The sequence below is a fragment of the Passer domesticus genome, chromosome 8 (assembly GCF_036417665.1).
Source record: "Passer domesticus isolate bPasDom1 chromosome 8, bPasDom1.hap1, whole genome shotgun sequence".
In the NCBI taxonomy this organism is placed as follows: domain Eukaryota; kingdom Metazoa; phylum Chordata; class Aves; order Passeriformes; family Passeridae; genus Passer; species Passer domesticus.
The window spans coordinates 57,753,558-57,774,747 of NC_087481.1; the positions used below are offsets into that span (position 1 = coordinate 57,753,558).

The 21,190-nt window shown below is 55.6% G+C and overlaps 1 protein-coding gene across 1 annotated transcript in view; it reads right to left on the minus strand.

The window, feature by feature from the left end:
• Positions 1–280: 280 nt before the first annotated feature.
• The window catches only part of TCERG1L (transcription elongation regulator 1 like), a 48,443-nt gene continuing 27,533 nt past the window's right edge, over positions 281–21,190 (minus strand). Inside the window, exons 5-13 of the mRNA XM_064431610.1 lie at positions 19,343–19,465; positions 15,022–15,116; positions 13,875–13,963; positions 12,690–12,844; positions 9,481–9,550; positions 8,170–8,305; positions 5,209–5,298; positions 3,098–3,216; positions 281–1,198 (exon numbers count right to left, since the gene is read on the minus strand). Coding sequence (XP_064287680.1) covers positions 1,042–1,198; positions 3,098–3,216; positions 5,209–5,298; positions 8,170–8,305; positions 9,481–9,550; positions 12,690–12,844; positions 13,875–13,963; positions 15,022–15,116; positions 19,343–19,465 — 1,034 coding nt within the window. The 3' untranslated portion in view covers positions 281–1,041. The remainder of the gene's footprint in view (positions 1,199–3,097; positions 3,217–5,208; positions 5,299–8,169; positions 8,306–9,480; positions 9,551–12,689; positions 12,845–13,874; positions 13,964–15,021; positions 15,117–19,342; positions 19,466–21,190) is intronic.

The window sequence follows — 21,190 nt, forward strand, 5'->3', positions numbered from 1 at the left end:
GGATCTCACTGAACTTGCACACAAATCTTGATTGGCAGGAGCCCCCTCTGGTTTTCCATCTCTCCAGGAAAAATCACCAGCCCTGTGTTATTTCCTCCATTATTTTCTGGAATCCCAGAGTGTCCTGGGCTGGAAGGGAGCCACAAGGATCCAGTCCAACCCCTGGCCCTGCACAGACACCCCAACAACCCCCACCCCGTCCCTGACAGCATTTTCCACTTGAGCTCTGGCAAAAAAACCTCTTCAGAAAGTTTCACCCCTGAAATCAGGCTGGAAATGCTTCTTAATTACAAAAGTTAAATATTTATTTATACAAATATGATGAGAAAAATCTCATGCAGACTCTTCACACACAGGAACAGAACCCAAATCCGACTGGGATGGCTTCACCACAGAACTGGGGTTGGAAGGCTGAGGGGAACCCTGCCCACGGCAAGTTCTGGGTCGGAGAGTTCTCCTATGGAACATGTGCCAGGATTTCCACACTCTTCACCAAGATTAACAATTAATAGCTGATTACTACTACTCAGAGGACTGGACAGAGACGGATGAGCGGCGGGAGCGGGTCCTGCAGACCACCAGACCCCCCACGCTTGGTGGAAATGCAGAGTTGCCAAAAGATTGCTTGAGATAATTCCCCTAAATGATGGAAATGCCTTGAGATTGCTCTGGATGGCATCTGCTTCTGCTTAATTATAAATCTGCATCGGAGTCATAACTTGTGTATATTACAAGTAATTTGCATAATTAAAACAATTAAGGGATCGACATATCATGGCAATTAGAAATGCATCAAACTCTGGATGTTGTACAAAAGAGAGCTTCAATATGAAACATTAATTCTTTGAGAACGAACCATCCTTCCCATTCCTGCAGAACAGCCTTCCCCAAAGCAGCGGGCACTGCCCAAACTCCCTTCAGAGGCAGCTTTCCCTGGGGCCCCCCACTCCTGCTGCTGTGGGACCCCAGCGTTTCCTCCTCCTTGGAATCCTTCCGCAGCCCAGCCCGGGCTCGCGTCTTTATTGCCAGCCTCAGGCGCTCTTATCTCATTTTCCGTAGCCTTATCCTGTTTTCCTTGTCCCTCTTTTTGAGGATGAGGATGAACTGGTTGAAGAAATGCTCCTGGTCCTTCTTCTTCGGCACGAGGCGGAAGCGCTGGTCCCGGCCGTGCTTCTCGGCAAACTCCTTGAAGGTTGTCCTGTGGGAAAGGGGCCTGGGGAGGCTGGGCTGTGCCTGCCACCCCAAAAAGGGCACCTGGGGAGGCTGGGCTGTGCCTGCCACCCCAAAAAGGGCACCTGGGGAGGCTGGGCTGTGCCTGCCACCCCGAAAAGGGGCCTGGGGAGGCTGGGCTGTGCCTGCCACCCCAAAAAGGGGAACTGGGGAGGCTGGGCTGTGCCTGCCACCCCAAAAAGGGGCCTGGGGAGGCTGGGCTGTGCCTGCCACCCCAAAAAGGGGAACTGGGGAGGCTGGGCTGTGCCTGCCACCCCGAAAAGGGCACCTGGGGAGGCTGGGCTGTGCCTGCCACCCCGAAAAGGGGAACTGGGGAGGCTGGGCTGTGCCTGCCACCCCGAAAAGGGGAACTGGGGAGGCTGGGCTGTGCCTGCCACCCCGAAAAGGGGCCTGGGGAGGCTGGGCTGTGCCTGCCACCCCAAAAAGGGCACCTGGGGAGGCTGGGCTGTGCCTGCCACCCCAAAAAGGGGCCTGGGGAGGCTGGGCTGTGCCTGCCACCCCGGGCTGCTGCCCCTGCAGCCACAGCAAGGCAGGGTGTGACAGGAGCGGGATGGAGGGTCTGGGATGCAGGGGGTGAGCCCATGCCAGGGCTCTGGGCACCCGGGGCAGCGGGCAAGGATTGAATGGGATTTCAGATGGGCTGCTGGCTGGCAGGAGGCTGCTGAGCCATTAAAGCCTCGCTCACAAGGAGGTTTTATTTCAGCTCCTGCATGTTCTGTATTTCCAAGGCAAGCTCTCTCCTAGCAGGGTTTGCTACCTTCATTGCCTTTCAGGCTGCACGCCCGGCTCCTTTCCCCAAGGTGACTCTTTGTTTTTTATTGGAAATATTTGGGATTTATTCCTCTCATTGTGTGCCTAAATCAAGGCAGGGAAAGGAGCTTCCTCAGTGCTTTGTTGTCCCAGTCAGCCCCCAGAGCCCTCCAGGGGTGAAATGCTCCTGGCCTCTGGGCCAGCACAGCTTTTCCCCTGGGCACTGGGAATATCAGTGCTGGAAGCAGAGTTTGGGTGGGACTTCAGCCCAGAATATCCCTAATTTTGTTGTAAAATGTTCCTTGTAATTACAATTACTACAGGCCCCACGTGCTGTTTGCATCCGTGTGCCCACGCAGGTCGTGCTGAATAATTATCTGCATGTTTTATCAGAGAAAACAGTCATTTCTTTGTTCCAGCAATTTAACAATATTTATAACACAACCCTCTTTATTTCCATGTAATTTACAAATGAGAAAGCACTGCCCTAAGCACTGCCACTGCCACTGTGTGAGTCTGGATCCATCGCCAGAAAAACAAAGTAAAACAGAAATTGTCCCTTGCACACTGTATTTTAATTTAATCACAGAATTGTAGAGTCACAGGAGGGTTTGGGTTGGGAGAGACCTCACAGATCATCTTGTTCCAATCCCCTGCCATGGGCAGGGACACATTCCATGAATTTAATGGCGTGGCATTAACAGGAACTTTGAGAAATTATATTTCTCTTCCACCAAACACCAAGACTAAATGCAATTTCTGAGTAATTACACCTGCATGTGTAATATGGATGAGACTGAACATTGTGGTACTGATTTTCCATAAGTAATGTGTGTTCTGTAATCACTGCATATACAGGAATATAAAATAAATGTGCTGTGCAAAGTGTGGCACATTCTGAGGGGGAGAGGGAGAGGGGAAGGGACAGACAGAGGGAGAGGCAGATGGAATATTTCCTCTCCCAGGAATACAACAAAATACTGGAAAATATCAGGGAAGAAATGCCACCCCAGCATTGGAACAGGCATCTTCCTCTTGCTAGGAAGAATTTTGGGCTGAAAAGCTCAGCCTAAATGACAAAGCCAAGCTTCCCAACCCTTCCTAAGGCAACACCCACCTTGGAGACAGCTTGGATTCTTCCAGAAGCTTCTTGAATTCTTCCTTGGCCAACAGCAGCTTGTTCTTCTTCTCCTTGTACTCCTCCCTGACCCGGGTCTTGACAAACTGCTCGAAAATCTGGCCAGGGAAGGGACCCAGGACAAGGAGTTATGGACAGAGCCCTCGGGGGTTTTGGCAAGCCCAGGGCCTGCAGGCCTCATCTGCCTCCCCAGGAGTTTTATTCCATCACCTCCAAGGACTGGCCCTCTGCCCTGGCTGCAATTGGGCATTAATTAAAGGGTAGCAGTGTTGATATGGATCCCAGGAGCCCAGACTGGTTTGGGTAGGAAGGACCTTAAAGCCCAGCCAGGGCCAGCCCTGCCATGGCCAGGCTGCTCCAAGGCTGATGAAATGATTCCATGGCTCCAAGGAACGTCTCTTGATTGACTCATCATGTCCAGGAGCTGTCCTTGCCCATTCCCTGAAATAAATCCCAAACTCCCTGCTCAGGCTCTTTAGCAGCTCTTTCCATCCTGGCAGCTCCTCATACATTTTCATTCCTGAGTTTCCTCACTGGTTTTGTTTCACTTTTTTTTCCTTAGGAAAGGAGATATTGGAAAGGGAGCAAATGAAGATGTATGTGCCCAGTCCTGTGGTAAATGCCTACAGGAAGCTCTCTGGAGAACCACGGGACAATATGGAATAAGTTCATTTTTCATCCTGTTTATTTAAAAAATGGATGATTCCATATTCAAAATTATTCCTTTTACAGGATGACAAAAGACTTTTAGGGGAGAGAAATAACCACAGAACAGCAGCATTCACCTTCTCTGCAAATCCCTGCATCTCTCCTGAATTCTGCAGCCTCATCTGCAGACTTTGGGACCCCCAGTGATAATTAATGCCCAAATTACCAAGGCAGCAGAACCCTCCATCCCTTTGGAGCTCCCCAGAAAAAAACAGCCCTTGCAGAGAGGCCCTGGCCAGCCCCCAGTGCTCTGCCCAGTGGGGTCAGCACCAAACCCTGCCAGACCCCTGGGAAAGGTCCTGAGCAATGGGAATCCAGCGGTGTCTCTGCACTATCCCAATAATCCAGGGTAGAACTGTTCCCTTGGGCCATTTCCCTCAGCCAGGTCCCTGTTCCCATGTCCCTATTCCCAGTTCCCTATTCCCAGGTTTCCTATTCCCAGGTCTCTATTCTTCCCAGGGTTCCCAGGCTCAGGAGCTGTTCCTGCACCCCCAGGGTCCCTGTGATCAAACCTTGGAGCACCTTCTTGTCCAAGGAGAGAGCCCTGGGAACCACAGAATGTCCTGAGTGGGAAGGGACTCACAACTCCCAGATCCCCCAAACCCCACAGAGTCCAGACCCCCAAACCCCACAGTCCAACTCCCAGACCCCCAAACCCCCCAGAGTCCAGCTCCCAGACCCCAAACCCCACAGTCCGACTCCCAGACCCCCAAACCCCCCAGAGTCCAGCTCCCAGACCCCCAAACCCCACAGAGTCCAGACCCCCAAACCCCAGAGTCCAATTCCCAGACCCCCAAACCCCCCAGAGTCCATTTCCCAGACCCCCAAACCCCACAGAGTCCATTTCCCAGACCCCCAAACCCCCCAGAGTCCAGCTCCCAGACCCCCAAACCCCACAGAGTCCAATTCCCAGACCCCCAAACCCCCCAGAGTCCATTTCCCAGACCCCCAAACCCCACAGAGTCCATCTCCCAGACCCCCAAACCCCACAGAGTCCATTTCCCAGACCCCCAAACCCCCCAGAGTCCATTTCCCAGACCCCCAAACCCCCCAGAGTCCATCTCCCAGACCCCCAAACCCCCCAGAGTCCATCTCCCAGACCCCCAAACCCCCCAGAGTCCAGCTCCCAGACCCCCAAACCCCCCAGAGTCCAGCTCCCAGACCCCCAAACCCCCCAGAGTCCATTTCCCAGACCCCCAAACCCCCCAGAGTCCAGCTCCCAGACCCCAACCCCCACCCTGTGAGCACCCCCGATGGGCAGAGCCCAGCTGTGTCTCCACATGGAAATGCTGGTTTTGCGGGATTCTGTCGCCCTCCCGGGACGAGCGCTCAGAGCCGGCCAGCCTGGGCTGCAGCAGGGCAGGCGGGCACGGCTCACTCACCGGCCTCCTCTCCTCGGGGCTGAGCAGCAGGTAGCGCGGGTCGAACACGATCTTGTGCAGCTCCTTCTCCCAGGTGGAGAACGCCGACACCTGGGGCACGGACAGAGGAGGCTGAGCACGGGCCAGGGGGGTGTCCCCGGTTGGGGAGCCCTGGGCAGCGTTCTTGGCGTGCCTGAAGTGGCCTTTGGTCTCGGGCAGAGCTCTGGGGGCCCTCGGGGCCAGGATGGATTTGCTGCTCAGCGAGGCTCAGGCTCGGGGAGCTGCTCCCTGCCCACATGCTGGAGGAGCCTGCAGCAGGCAGGAAATGCCATCTTGTGCTGCTGCTTGAGCTGCACAGCCACCAACGCCACGAAAGGGACAATTCCAACTCCAGAGCTGGAGCTGTGACCTGAGGCACACAGGGAAGCTGGCAGTGAGCACCCTAAAGCACCACACTGCCAGTGACTGGGATGGGATGTGCCATCCTGCAGGGCTGCTCCCAGCCTCGTGGAGCCATGGAATCACGGGGCACTTTGGGCTGGAAGGGACCTCAGAGACCACCCAGATCTGTCCCCTGCCTGGGCAGGGACAGTTCCACCAGTTCAAAGCTTCTACAACATCCCTGCTAATGCACTGGCGACAGAAAAATCTGAAGGAAATGAAATATTCTAATCACTCCAACTAATTACAAAAGAGTGAATTCACTAAAAAAAAAAATAATAAAAGGATGTGAAGTATAATTAAACAGTAATTAACACTCCAGCAGGAAAGCTCTGATGAAGCAAAGTGGCTTTAAGTGGACTCCTTTTCCTCTCAGAGCAGCTTGAGACTGGAAAACCCAAAGCTCAGGCTGCCTTTGGGGATGTGAGATCATTGGGATATCCAGAGCCCAGGCTGCCTTTGGGATCTGAGGCCATTGGAAAATCCAAAGCTCAGGGTGCCTTTGGGGATTTGGGGCCATTGGAAAATCCTAAATTCAGGCTGCTTTGGGATCTGAGGCCAGGTGCCCCCAGCACCCCCTTCCCACAGCCCGAGCTGCCCTCCCTGTGCCCCCTTGTCCTGGTGTCTCCTCTTTTCCTGGTGTCTTTCACACTCTCCTGGACATCAGCTTTGTTCCCCGCACAAATCTCCCTCTGAGCTAATGCTAATTAAGCTCAGATTAGTTCGTCACATAATCATTCCAGCTGATGATTTTGTGCTTAGCAATTATTACACTGCACATTTGGCAAACATCACCTAAAATAACCTGGTGTTTCTGATTTCATTCCAGGTACACTGCACACACAAATCCCCCTCTCTCCCCAGGATGAAGAAGGGAGAACCTTGAGGAAAAACACCCCCTGGAATCCTTTCAGAAGCCCTGAGAGCACCCAGCAGGGAGAAGACCTTCCTGGAAATGCTGGCATAGAACATGGATATTTTGATGCTGGGTGGGAGAGGGAGCCAGGAAGAACCTTAAATTTTCCTCTTCCTCTTAGAATTTTGTGGAAACTTTGAAACTTCCAGAAGAATATGCAGATTACATTTTGACAGAGGAAAACTCACCCCAGACTTCAGAATAAAGAGTGCCTGTGTCTTGGAGCTCCCCCAAACCCCCTCTATTTTTAAAATGCTACAATAAATATTCTTCTCTTGACATAATTTCTGTGGGAAGCTGCAGAACTCACTGGCAAACTCCATCTGCTTCGAGCTCTTTGTGATTCCATCCAGCAACTCCTTCAGGAGGACAGGGCAAGGGATGGTCATTAAATAATTCAGATTTAAGTGGCATTAATGGTCTCCCTGTGCTTCAGCCACGCCAGGCAGCTGCTGCTGAGCTGGACAGTTGGAAAATGTTCAGGGTAAAAGCAAAGTAACCTCTTCTCTCCCCATTTTTAAACATCATCGAATCCAAACAGTCAATTTCCCAAATTTCTTTATTTTACGAGCAAATCTTACATAGAAACACCTGAGAATCCTGTTCTAGAACAGCCCTAATCCTTCCAAATTCTGACTTGTTGCCCCCCGAGTTCCAATCTGCCAGCAAAGTCTCCACCCAGGGCTCCTTCATGGCCCCCCTCCATTTCTGCAGCATAAATAACAAGCTGTATTAATAAAGCAGCTCTGGCTTGGGGATAATTCATTGCTGAGCTGCTGAAGCTCTAATTATCCCCCTTTAAAGCCTGCTGATTGCTAGGATAAATTTTATAGGCTTTAGTGCCTGACAAGAGCCACCTTGGGCTGTATTTCCTACAGGAGTGACATTCCCTTTATGGGGTGCACGTGGCAGAGTGGGGGAGGCAGGGAACCTGCACCCACTGCTCATTTGACACCTCCCTGTCCCCCTGAGCCCAAACCCAGAGCATTCCCTGCTCCTGCAGCTCAGCACAGCTGGAACCATCTCCAGAACATCCTTCCCCAAGGACCTGGATAAGCATTAGGGGCTTTATGCTGCTAGGGGGTGGGGTCAGATGGGATTTTGGGCAGGAATTGTTCACTGGCAGGGTGGGCAGGGCTGGCACAGGGTGCCCAGAGCAGCTGGGGCTGCCCCTGGATCCCTGGCAGTGCCCAAGGCCAGGCTGGACACTGGGGCTGGAGCACCTGGGACAGGGGAAGGTGTCCCTGCCATGGCAGGGGTGGCACTGGGTGGGATTTGAGGCCCTTTCCAACCCAAACCATTTATGATCCCACGATTTTGGATGGCCAGTGAGTGAATCTGGCTGCCCAGTGCTGGAATCCCTGCAGTCTGTGGGGCTGGGCACCCCAGAGCTGAGGACAGGGCAGTGCCCACAGCCCCACGTCCCTCTGAGCCCCTGCCCTGCTGGGAGAGCTGCTGCCTCTGCACATCCCTGGGGACGTGTCTGGAAAGGGGCCCAGCTCCCAGGGGTGGCAGTGGGGACACCGAGAGTGTCACCAGCCCAGGGACAGGACCCCCGTGCTGATTCCCTGGGCCAGGGCACGGCTCCAGGGGCCTGCTGAGTGCCAGGAAGGGCTGCTCCTTACCCCCCTCTCCAGCAGCATGTCCCTGAAGTGGGTGATCCTCTCCTCCAGGGGCGGTGAGACCCGTGGGGCCGAGCCTTCTTCCCCTGGCTGCTCCTCCTCAGCGCCAGCCGGGCCCGCAGCCTGGCACTCCTCTGTTCTGGACAGGGCAACACGGACAGGGCTCAGCTCACCTGCTCGGGATTGCATCCTTGGCTCCTTGAATCCTCCCTGGGACATGCCAGCAGCTCCCAGCTGGGCACCACACCGGGGGCTGGAGGGGCTGCAGCAGCTCGGGGCCACCAGAGGGATGTGACACCCAAACTCAAGGTGCAGCAAAGTGACAGCTTCCTACAGCCCTTGCCAAGGAGGGGGACCTTAAAGGGGGCATTTTTTCATTGCAGAAATCACAATAAAGGATCCAGTTCAGCACAGCTGTAGTAATCCACTGATGCCTCAGGTTTGGCTTTTCTATTTTCACATTCTGTGCTGCTTTAGTGTGTGGGGCTGGGTTCACATCAGGGGATGGTGAGCTCTGCACAGAGCAGGGACACAAAACAATTCCTGCTCCAGCTGGGCACCAAGGACAAATGATCCCAATCTCAGCCCAGGAGCACAAAGCCCGTGGGCTGCAGAGAGAAAAACAAGCAGGGTGGGACTGCAGGGGCTGCAGTGGGGTTGGACACTGAACTGCAATGTGCACATGGAGCAGAGCTGAGCCCAGGGAGAGACCCCGGCAGCGCTCGTGCATTTTGGGGCCATTTGGGTTCATCCTGGGGGCAGCCCTGGCTGGGCTCTGGTGCTGCCCAAGGTGCATCCATGGAGGAGATCCTTGGGATCAATCCCTGCTTTACTCTGGAGCTCTGCCCTGACTCTGTTCCAGGGCAGCTTGCACATGGGATCAGCAGCACAAAGGCTGTGCCTGCCCTCTCAGAAGGACCTGGCTGGAGCTGGGCACCCTGCACAGCTCAGAGCTGCCTTCAGGAGAGGGTGAGGCACACCTGGCAATGAAGGTCAGCAACAGCAGCACCTGGGGCTGCTTCTGAGCCTGAGAGCAGGGAAAACCTGCTGCACTTGAGGGAGGGAAAGCTTTATCCAGTGCCTCTGGAATAACCCACAGCCTTGTCTGTAACCATTTGATAAGGGAAGAGTTTCCCACACAAAACCAGGTAATGTCCAGGAGAAACAGAGGCTGCAGAGAGTCCTGGCTCTGTGAGGACTGGACACAGAATTCTCCCATCATTCACCCACACAGAACCAAAAGTGCTTTAACTTGCCCTCCTTGTACCAGCCCTTGCCACCGTTAGACAGAGACATGGGAACTGTAGAACTTACTTATTTCTCTTGGTTTTGATGCTCAGATCATCATTTTCATCCCCTGGACAAGAGCTAACACACTTGTCTGCTGAAAAGAAAGAAGTCATTATCAGATCTGAATGAGATAAATGGCGATACAAATTCCTCAGATTGACTTCTCTTCCCTGTCTCTGCTGCTCAGGGATTTCCTGGCTTTCACCCCCCACAGAGGGTTCTAGAAATAACAAGTATTTTATAACATCCTCGGAATTGCCTTCATCCAAATGGAAGCAACAGCAATAAAGTGACCGTTTCCAGTCAGCAAAATTCCTCATTTTTCATTCATGACATGATTGCTTTAAATCTTATTATTATTTCACCTGATCCTCCCTCCTCCCTTCCCTTCAAAATGCAACTGAAGACATTCCTGCAAAGTCATTTCCGTGCTGGCAGCCTGAAGGATTCCCTGGAGGTGATTCTCCTGCCCCATTTCTCCTCCTGGGATCAGCCAGTCTCAGGCTGCATTCTCAGGAACTCCAGCAGCACCTGGCAGGGCTGGGGAGGTCCAAGAACCCCCAGGCTCCTGAGGCTGCAGAGCAGCTCCAGGGCCAGGTCACCCCCTGGTCAGGCCTGGACACGGGTCCTTGAGGCACTCAGAGCTTGGATTTTCAGGCACAAGGGAAACAAGTCTGAATTCTGAAACCTTTTCTGTTCACCTCTACCAGCTGCAGCTCTCACCAAAACCCCAAAGGACACAGAAGTCAGTCCCTGCAGTGCCCGCACTGGAGGGTCCCCAGCATGTGGGCTGGCAAATATCCATGTGCTGGATCCAGGGATGGGCTTCAGACTCTTGGCTGAGTGCCAAAGGGCCCAAAATTCCTGGGGGAACTCAGTAAATGACAGCAGGACTGGTTTCAGCAGGAGTTCTACCAACTGTGCCCAGAGCCAGGCTGGGCACTGGGAGCACCTGGGACAGGGGAAGGTGTCCCTGCCACTGCTGGGTGGCACTGGGGGGGATTTGGGGTCCCTCCCTGCCCAACCATTCTGTGATTTGGTGACTCCATAGTGCCCATTTTCTATTAATTAGCTGGAAAATCCCTCAGCCCGAGCAGCCAGGCAGACCCTGAGCAGCTGAGGAAGAGATCCCAGCAGATCAATGCTCCGGGCCCTGCAGGAGCTGCCCCCGCTCCCCCATCCATGGGTTGGCCTGAAGTTGCCCCATTTGGGAGCAGCCACATCAATCTCCAGGAACAAACACTTGGTGGAGGAGCAGTCACTGAGAAATGAGCAATTTCTCATTTATGCCCAAATTTAAGAAGCACTTGATCCTTCAGCAGAGACAATCCCGAGCACCCCGTGAATAACTTTGCTTGACATATATTTTTTTTTTTTAAAGATGTTTGATTTGAAAATTCTAATTAAATCTCAGCAGCAGCCACTCAGTTAAATAAATGTGGGAAGCGTTGTTGGGAACACTCAGCTCGTTTGTGTTATTTATTTACTGGAGATTACAAGCTAAGAGAAGAGGTAACAAATAATCCCCCTCACCTCAGAGCTAATCTATACTAATTATGAACTGCTCCAACCCTGAGCAACCACAGGGCCCAATTATAGCAGGGAGGATTAAGACTATTTAACAACAATGGAAGCCATGGCCATAAAAAACCAGGAGCATGAATCAAATCTTTGTGGTAGAGATAATAAATGGAAAGGATGGAGCACAGCAAAAAATAGATTTTTGAAGTGGCACCTATCAGCCCTGAGTTAAGACTCTTCTGTTAATTAATTACAGAGCAGGAACAATGATAGAGACCAGAACAATGACCCTCAGCTTTGTGTCTGGCCATCCCTTGGCAGGAATTCACTGAGCTTGCAGCAGATCCTGCAATTAAAAGCTCTGTTTTCCTCCTGAAGAATGAATTTCAGCAGACAGGCTCTGGAGGAATTTCATCCACAGCTAAAGCTCTTCAAGCCACACACAAAAATTATACAGAAATGTATACACAAGCACCTGCTGTGGAAATTCCGAGAGAAAAATGGAATTACAGGCTGTGTCAGCTGGAGGACACAGAGAACCCTCCCTGGAGCTGCTCTTCTGCTGACAGAGAAGTTGAAAATGGCTCACTTCTGTCTCCCTGCAGGCACGGGGCTGGGGGCTCTGTGGGGCTTGCAGGGGTTACTTAGGGGTTTGTAGTGGTTCTTTGGGGTTTGCAGAGGTTATTTGGGGTTTGCAGGGGTTATTTGGGGTTTGCAGGGGTTCTTTGGGGCTTGCAGGGGTTCTTTGGAGTTTGCAGAGGTTCATTAGGGTTTGCAGGGATTCTTTGGGGTTTTCAGGGGTTATTTGGGTTTACAGGGCTTCTTTGGGGTTTATAGCAGTTATTTGGGGTTTGTAGCAGTTATTTGGGGTTTGTAGCACTTCTTTGGGGTTTGCAGGGTTTCTTCGGGGTTTGCAGGGGTTCACTGAGGTTTATAACAGTTATTTGGGGTTTGCAGGGGTTCACTGGCAGCTGTCCCCCTGGACCAAAGCCAGTGCCCATCCCTGCTGCCCAGGGGGCACAGGGCAGGTCCCACAGCAGCCTGGCAGTGCCACCAGCCCGATTCAGTTACAAAACACAGCACCTGGAAACAACCACAAAACTCTCACTTCTTTCCCCCTCGACTTTTCTCCCTCCCCTCTAAGGAACGAGCAGCAGCTGGAGGAGGTGGCTGTTCTTTCACCTCCAAACCCAGAACATTCAAGAACCCCGAGCAGCCAGCCACGGCCAGGAGCAGTTCCAAGGGCTGCCACGGCCGATGTCCCCAGCGAGGGACACCCCTCCAGAACAGGCAGTGTGGAGCCTCAGGAGCCCTGGCCCGGGACACAGCAGCTCCCAGGAGCAGGGGAGCCTTTCCCCAAAGCTCCCTGCTGGGATTTCCCCCTGCACAGCTGGGCTGGGTGATCCGCAGTGCTTTGGGAGCAGGGAGTGATGGCAGTGCCCACCCTGGCCTCGGGCAGGGACTGCCCCGGCAGAGATCCAGCCCCTGCACGAGGCCACTGCTGCTTCTCTGCCAGTGAAACAGATTTTTGGACAAGGAGGAGGCCCAGTCCCCAGCCCAGCATTCCAGGGAAAACAAGGAATGTGTGAGGAACATCCACCGGGAATGCCCCCGGGCCAGCTCTCTGTCTCCGGGCCTCACACCTCCAGGAGCACACCCGGCTCCAGGGGCTGCCGGTGCTCGGGGAGAGGAACAAGGCCAGCTTTGGTTACTTGCTGCAGCCTCCAGCTTGCGCTTGTGCGGGGGGTCCTCGAGCAGCCGCTTGATGTCCCCGCGGTGCCGCAGGTCCAGCGGCCGCTCCCACACCGACAGCTGCATGCTGGGGTTGAAGAAGAACGCCCGGTCATCTCCAGTCCACACCACACACCTGCTCCGGGTGACACACCAGCCTCAGAGCCCGGCCAGGGACCAGCAACGCGCCCACCGCGGGGCACCGCAGCCCTGGGACACCCAGGGACACCTGGGGACATCCGGGGACACAACAGGGACACCTGGGGACATCCAGGGACACAACAGGGACACCTGGGGACACACCAGGGACACCCGGGGACACTCTGGGACACCCGGGGACACCTGGGGACATCCGGGGACATCAGAGGACACACCAGGGACACACCAGGGACACCCTGGGGACACACCAGGGACACCTGGGGACATCCGGGGACACAACAGGGACACCTGGGGACATCCGGGGACACCCGGGAACACTCTGGGGACATCCAGGGACACCCTGAGACACCCCAGGGATACCAGGGGACACCCTGGGACACCCCAAGGACACCCCAGGGACACCTGGGGACACACAGGGACACCTCAGGGACACCCTGGGAAATCCTGGGACACCCTGAACACACCCCAGGGACATCCTGAGCCCACCCAGGGACACCCCAGGGACATCCTGGGCCCACCCAGGGACACCCCAGGGACATCCTGAGCCCACCCAGGGACACCCCAAAGACATCCTGAGCCCACCCTGGGACACCCCAAGGACATTCTGAGCACACCCAGGGACACCCCAAGGACACCCCAAGGACATTCTGAGCACACCCAGGGACACCCCAAGGACACCCTGGGCATACCCCAGACACTCCCTGCACCAGGCAGGGTCACGCAGTGCCACCAAGGAGCTGGCACAGGCAGGAGCTGGCCCTGGCAAGCAGCAGCATTTACTGGAAGCTGTGCTGCTGTTCCCCTGTGCCCCAGCCCAGTGCCAGCCGAGCTGCCCTGCAGAGCCCGGTTTGGCTGCTGCTCCCTCCCTCACCCTCCCCAGGCCACGGGGCACGGGAAAGCTCTGCCAGCCACGCTGCTGAAGGCCCTGGCAGGGCTGTGCCCCTGTGCCAGCCCAGGGAGCTCCTGGGGAGGGCTGGCACAGGGGAAGGGCCCTGGCAGCTGCTCACCACGGCGATCCTGGCACCGGCGCCGATGCCACGGGCTTGTTCCCGCTGGAAGCGCTGTCAGCCTGGCTCAGCAGCTTGAAGGAGTGATCCTGGGGACACAGAGGGATGAGGCAGCAAACACAGCAGTGCCCAGAGCTGCTCCTGGGGTACAAATCAGGCTGCAGGGGGTCACGCTGCGGCCAGAACTGCAGGAGAGGGTTTGTGGACAGACAGCTGCCTCTGGAGCAGCCCAGAGAAATGGGGATTGCAAAAACGCCTCCCCACTTAGAGCAGCACGTGGGAAAAAGCAGCCAAGCAGCTCTGTCCATGCCAGCAGCTCCCATGGCACGGTGGGTGAGGGACAGCCCCGAGGGTGGCACCCCAGGGCAGGAACCAGCCCGGAGCAGGGGGTGCTCCCCGGGGCCAGGGGGCCTGTGCCAGCCCTGCTCCTTCCAGCAGCTCCTCTGGGACTGCTCAGGGACATCACCGTGGCAGGAGGGAGTGACTGTCCCCAGCACACAGCAGAAACATGTCTGGAGCTGCTGCAGGGAGTCCAGAGGAGGCACCAAGTGATCCCAGGGCTGGAGCCAGGCTGGCACACCTGGGGGGCTCACCTGGAGAGGAGCAGCTCCAGGGAGAGCTCAGAGCCCTGCCAGGGCCTGAAGGGGCTCCAGGAGAGCTGGAGAGGGACTGGGGACAAAGATGGAGGGACAGGACCCAGGGAATGGCTTTAAACTGAAAGTAGGTAGATTTAGATGGGATTTTGGGCAGGAATTGTTCCCTGGCAGGGTGGGCAGCCCTGGCACAGGGTGCCCAGAGCAGCTGGGGCTGCCCCTGGATCCCTGGCAGTGCCCAAGGCCAGGCTGGACACTGGGGCTGGAGCACCTGGGACAGGGGAAGGTGTCCCTGCCATGGCAGGGGTGGGATGGGTGGGATTTGGGGTCCCTTCCCACCCAAAGTGCTCTGGGACTCCATGGGGACCAAACCAGCCCTGAGTGTCCCCTGACAGTGCCAGGGCTGTGCACAGCTCCAGGGTAAATGAAATCCATGGCTCTTTAAACTCCACACAGGGGAGGATCCCGAGTGTCCATCCCAGCCCAGCCCAGCCCTGACCCGGCTCTGTGCAGCTCAGGACTCCCGGGGCTCTGGAAGGGGCTCCAGGACACACCTTGTCACTGTCACTGCCCGTGGGGACACTCTTCCTCTCCGTGTGCAGGATCAGCGTCGGGGGGCAGGCGGCTCTGCTCGGGTCCTTGCCACGCTCTGTGAGGGACAGGAGCTCTTTAAATTTGCATAAATAAATAAATAAACTCACAACAGCAAAGCTGCTCAAGAGCCCCAGACTGCCACTCGTCCCCTTTAGTCACACCCCTGTGCCCAGCATGCATCTGCTCTCCAGAGCCCCCATTTCAGTGGGACACCTCCCCAGGACACATCCCCAGAGCTCTGCACTGCACTAAGCCCCCAGGGGACATCCCCTGGGACACATCTCCAGGGCACAACCCCAGGGACACATGCCCAGAGCTCTGCACTGCCCTGCCTGCTGTCCTGAGCCCCCAGGGGACATCCCCAGGGACACGTCCCCCCCGGCTGGGCAGGGCAGGCTCGTGGCTGGCCTCCAGGAGCTCAGGGGGGTTTCCCACCTGAAGCATTCCCAATTCTCTCGTCCCCCCGGGCACCCCCTGTTCCCAGCCCGGGGGTCCTGCAGTGCTTGGGAGTGCCCAGGGAGTGCTGCACCGATTGCCCCTGCAAGCAGGAAATAACATTTCCCTCCTTTAGAGAGGGCTGTCTCCAGCCTGAAATCCCAAACCTGAGCTGTCTGCTGCCTGCAGAACGCGTGTGATGGCAGAGGGGACAGCAGGGAAGGCAGGATGCCAGCAGGGGTGGGACAGAGCCAACATCCCAGCAAAGGAGGCTGCACAGCAAGGCATTGAGAAATATGGGATTGTCTTCATTTGGGTTTTTTGTCTGCTTGTCCTCTTCAAACACTTATTTGGGGTCTGAGCTGAGCTGGTCCATCCCTCCTGCAGCAGGGGGGACAGGGTGTGTGACCCCTCTGTACAGTCCCCACTCCAGGGGTGTCCCCTGCCCCTTCCCACGTGTCCCTGGCTGCCCCTGGGTGTCCCAGGCCAGGCTGGACACTGGGGCTGGGAGCAGCTGGGACAGGGGGAGGTGTCCCTGCCATGGCTGGGGTGGGATAGGATGAGATAATGGCATGGGATAAGGGGATGGGATCAATGGGATGGGATAGAGGGATGGGATTCCAGCCCAAACCACTCTGGATTCCATGGGGCAGATTCACCTCAAAATGCTACTCTAGTTATTTCAAAATTCCTCCGGGTACAGAACAGGCCCCCATTTCAATCTGCTTCCCTCAGAATATCTGAGAATAATGCAACATGAAATCCATGACATTTTGCTCAGAAGATGGCTTTATGGGAGCAAAAAAGAAGATTTACAAACCAGAGCCATTAATTTCCACATTAAAGGAGCCAGGAGCAGGGAGCTGCTGATACACATCAAAAGGGCTCAAAATTCATCTTCCCTCCCTGGGTATCTGGTAATTGGGAATCAAAGCCTTCCCAGGCACTTTGGTGCTCTGGACACAGGAGGTGACACCGGTGTCAGTGCCCCCTCCTGCTGGGAGGGGAAGGACAGCCTGAGCGAGGCGTGGCACAGAGGGTGGCACAGGGCCCCTGCCAGGGGACCAGCAGTGCCCCAGGGAGCCCTGAGAGGGCACGAGCAATGGCCAGGGCCACAGTGGTACTTCTGCACTCTCCAGTGATTTGAAAGCAGCCATGCATTCCATCCCTGTGAAATACAGGGTGAGTTCCATCCCACAGGCACGTGGGCTCCAGAGGCAGGAAACATTCCCTGCCTTTGGAAGCTCTGATACAGATCATGGCATGGGTTGGGCTGGAAGGGACCTTAAATCCCATCCATCCCACCCTGCTCAGAGCAGGGAGGTGCTGCTGTGGGCACAGAGCCCCTCTGCTCCTGAGGGGCACTGCTGCAGCACCCAGGCAGCCTCTGCACCCTCCTGGGACATCTCCCTCTCCTTTTCCTCCTGGGAATCTCCTTCTCCTTTCCCTCCTGAAATCTCCCTTTCCTTTCCCCCCTGGAATCTCCCTTTCCTTTCCCCCCTGGAATCTCCCTCTCCTTTCCCCCCTGGCAGCTCCCTCCCAGCACAGCCAAACCCCAGGGAGCCCCTGGGTGCTGCAGCCATGGTGAGCTCTGCAGCCTGCAGCTCCTTGGGCATTCCCGTGTGGAACACGCTGCCATCTGGGCATCAGCACCGAGGAAAGAAGATGGGAATAAAAAATAAAAATAAAAAAAGGAAAAGCAAACAAGCAGTAAACTGAAATAACAAAGGGAAGCCCTGAAGGCTGTGCACAGCAGGAGCCATGCAGTTTGACACCTGCAGTTGAGCACTGAGTGTTTGCCCTCAGTGCAAGGGGAACAGGAAAACAATCCGAGGTTGTTCCTCCCTCCTGGCTCGGGGATCCCCTGGAGTGGGGCTGGCTGTGCCAGGGAGGAGCCCAGGGCCCCCTGCTTCCCAAGGGGCACTGTCAGTGTCCTCCATGCCCGGAGAGCTCCCCTCCTGTGCCCAGGCTGGGGGGGACCCCGGGCACACCTTCACTCTGCCCATTCATTGACTGTCCCCCGTCCTCAGTGCCCAAACCGAGCTGCAGCCTGACAGTGGAGCCAGCATGAGACATTTCCAGCTCCTTTTTCACCCCAAAGTCAGCGGCACAGCCAGCACTGCTGAGTTCTGCTCCTGCTGGAGGATGAGGGGAGCTGGAGATAAAGGCTCCTGATTAAAGAGGCTTCTCACCAGCACAGGGACATGAATAATTCACAGCATGGCAAGCAAAGGTGAAGCTGCGAAACTGCCTTGGGTATAGCACAGAGGATGTTGGGTGTGATCACAAACATCTCACATCTCGTTAAAAGCAGAATTAGAGAGGAAAGGGAAGAGGGAAGATGGATTCATGCCATGAGGAGCTGTGGACAAGGCATAGTCTAAATTTGTTTTGTAAAAATATGCAGAGGCCAAACCTCCATTAATCTCAAAAAAGTTTAACAGTTTGACTCTTAAGTGCTCCCAAGAACTGGATTTATTAAACACGCACATCCCACACTGTGGGGTTTATCCTCCCCCAGAACCTCCACAGGCCAGCTCTGCCTGTCCCCACAACCTCATGGCTCTGCTGTTTGAGACCACCCAAAACCTTCCCTGACTGATCCCCAGCTTCTCCTCTGCTGGCTCTTACTCAATCCAAGTGTGGGATCCCAGCTCTGCTCCCACCAGGCAGGTCCTGTCCCCACCAGGCACTGGGATCCCAGCTCTGCTCCCACCAGGCAGGTCCTGCCCCCATCCAGGCACTGGGATCCCAGCTCTGCTCCCACCAGGCAGGTCCTGCTCCCACCAGGCACTGGGATCCCAGCTCTGCTCCCACCAGGCAGGTCCTGCCCTGCTCCAGGCACTGGGATCCCAGCTCTGCTCCCACCAGGCAGGTCCTGCCCTGCTCCAGGCACTGGGATCCCAGCTCTGCTCCCACCAGGCAGGTCCTGTCCCCACCAGGCACTGGGATCCCAGCTCTGCTCCCACCAGGCAGGTCCTGCCCCCATCCAGGCACTGGGATCCCAGCTCTGCTCCCACCAGGCAGGTCCTGTCCCCACCAGGCACTGGGATCCCAGCTCTGCTCCCACCAGGCACTGGGATCCCAGCTCTGCTCCCACCAGGCAGGTCCTTCCCAGTCCAGGGACACAGCTCCTCCCTGCCCACGCTGCTTTCCCCTTTAATTCTCTGAGCACTCCTGCTGTGCCCTCCAAGTGCTCCTTTCCCCTCTCTGAACAAATCTTGAGCTGAGCTTTTCTCCCCCTGCAGCAAACAGTGCCCACCCTCCCTGTCATTGCTCAGGGGATTTGGAGGAGGAACAGGAGAGGAACCCAGACAAATTCTGTGTTTTGGTGACAAGCTCATTCCATGGCTGGATTTCCCAGGCACACAGCCACCCTGCCCAAGAGCTGCTCTTCGCCACTGCCCTGGAAATCATGAACCACAGCCTGCTTTGGGTTGGGAAGGACCCTAAAGCCCATCCAGTCCCACCCTTGCACTGTCCCAGGCTGCTCCAAGTCCTGCCCAGCCTGGCCCTGGACCCTCGCAGGGCTGGGGCAGCCACAGCTCCCCTGGCGTGGAGGGTCAGGGGGTTATGTCTGAACTGATCCCGAGGAATTCCTGATAAACACCTTTTTCCCCCAGAACAGCTCTGGGCAGGTGCCCTCAGGGCCCCGTGGTACCCCCAGGGTGACAGTGGCAGCCCCTCCTGGGCGGAGTGGCCCAGGTCAGGGTCAGGCAGGGAGGCAGCAGCCCAGCAGAGCCCAGCACGTCTGGGGGTCCCACCCCTGCAGCACGGGGCTCAGCCTGCCTGCGAGGACACCGAGCGCGGCATCCCTGCCCTTCCAGCCACGGGCACAGCACCCACCTGCTCGTGCCTGCTCCAGCAGGTTGGTGGCCATGAGGGTGACGGGCGCGGCCAGCGCGGTGACACGGGTGACCTGTGCTGGCACCAGGGGCCCCACGGCTCCGTCCAGCCTGGAGGCAGAACCTGCGAGCAGACACAAGGCAGAGGGGAATTTTCCCTGGTAAGTAACAATTCCCTTTAAAACCTCAGCTTTTTGCCCAGCCCTGGCACTGAGGCCGTGGGCAGCGCTGGGCACCCGCTGGGTGCTGCTCTGGCAGCTGCTCTCAGGATCTCAGGGAGCTTTTCCAGCCTCAGTGACTCAGGGAACTCATCTGCTGAGCACACCTCCTGCCCCCAGTGCAGGGTTAAAACAAGGTTTGTGTTCAGCTCGATTCCTGGCCACGATGCCCACGGATCTTCAGCCAATAAACAGTGCCAGAAATTTTAAATTAATGAACACGTGGCCCTCCAAGTAAGAATTTGCCAGGATAGATCAATGCCCTCCCAGCAGGTCACAGCAGGATCAGTGTTCTCATTTTAAACAACACCCCTCTGGTTTCCACTGCTACTCATCACAACTTCTTGGTGTCCCACTCTATCCATGGGAAGTTATTTTGCCAATAGTTTAAAAGTGCAGCTTTATCAGGGCCTCACAGTCTGCCGGGCCATGGCCCAAAGCAGAAACTCTCTGGTTTGCTCACGTGCATCATTCATGAGGAGCCAGTACCCCAGGGCTGCTGCTGGAGGCAGGCCAGTTAAACCAGGCTCCCCAGTCCTGCAGAAGAATTCCTGCCTGCTGCCACAGGGGAGGTCCAGCCTGGAGCGCTCATTCCCAACGGTTTTTATTTTTCCCATATTTTTACAAAACTGGGAAGTTTTTCAGGAGCTGAGCCACACAAGAGCCACCCGAGCCCATCCCCTGGCAGGGCAGAGCCAGGTGTCCCAGAGCAGTGCCCAGGTCCATTTCCCAGCCACCAGAGCCATTGGCTGTATATTCACTGCTGTACATCCCCTCCCTGCTTCAGGGCAGACCGGGAATATCACAGCTCCCAGCACAGTCCAAGCTGCAGGATTTCCTGCAGCTCCTCTCAGCAGCCACTCGTGGGCCATCGAACAGCTCCCATCCCAGCCTGTGCACATTCTGGAAGAAGATGGATCCCTTCTGAACCCTTCAGCATGTTACAAAAGCCCACTCACACACTCTGAACGCTCTCATGGATCTGTGTTCCCACAATTCCAGGTGCCACAGCACGATATTCCAACACAGAACGTGGAATCCCAGCCTGGTGTGGGCTGGAGGGACCCCAAATCCCACCCAGTGCTACCCCAGTGACACCTTCTCCTCTCCCAGGCTGCTCCAAGCCCCGTCCTTGGGTTCTCTGAATTCTCTACACCCACAACTGGAATGATTTCCATAACTTGCATAATTATCCCTGCAATTCCACCAGCACTGGAGACGAGCTCTGCTCGCTCCCCAGCTCGGCTTCTGCCGCCTGCTCAAACGTGACGTGCCATTATATAATTTCAGCTGCTTCTTTCTCTTGATTTATTGCCCAATCCAGGAACAATATCAGTGCATCTTTTGATGTGATGGAAGCAATTATGCCACGGCTTCCATCCGCACCAGAGTCAAGTAGATATAAATATATATTTATATACACATATATATGCATTTCATACATGCAGATGGAGTTCAACTGCTTATTTTAATTATAACTGCTGCTCACCAAATAAGCTGGAATGATTTAAGGCAATCTTAACCTTTAAGGAATAAATATTTATGCTTTGGAGCTCTTTGTGCTCATGAAGAGCAGTCTTTGCAATGGATGGCTTTGGAATACAAATACAGCCTGATGGAGTTGAATGTCA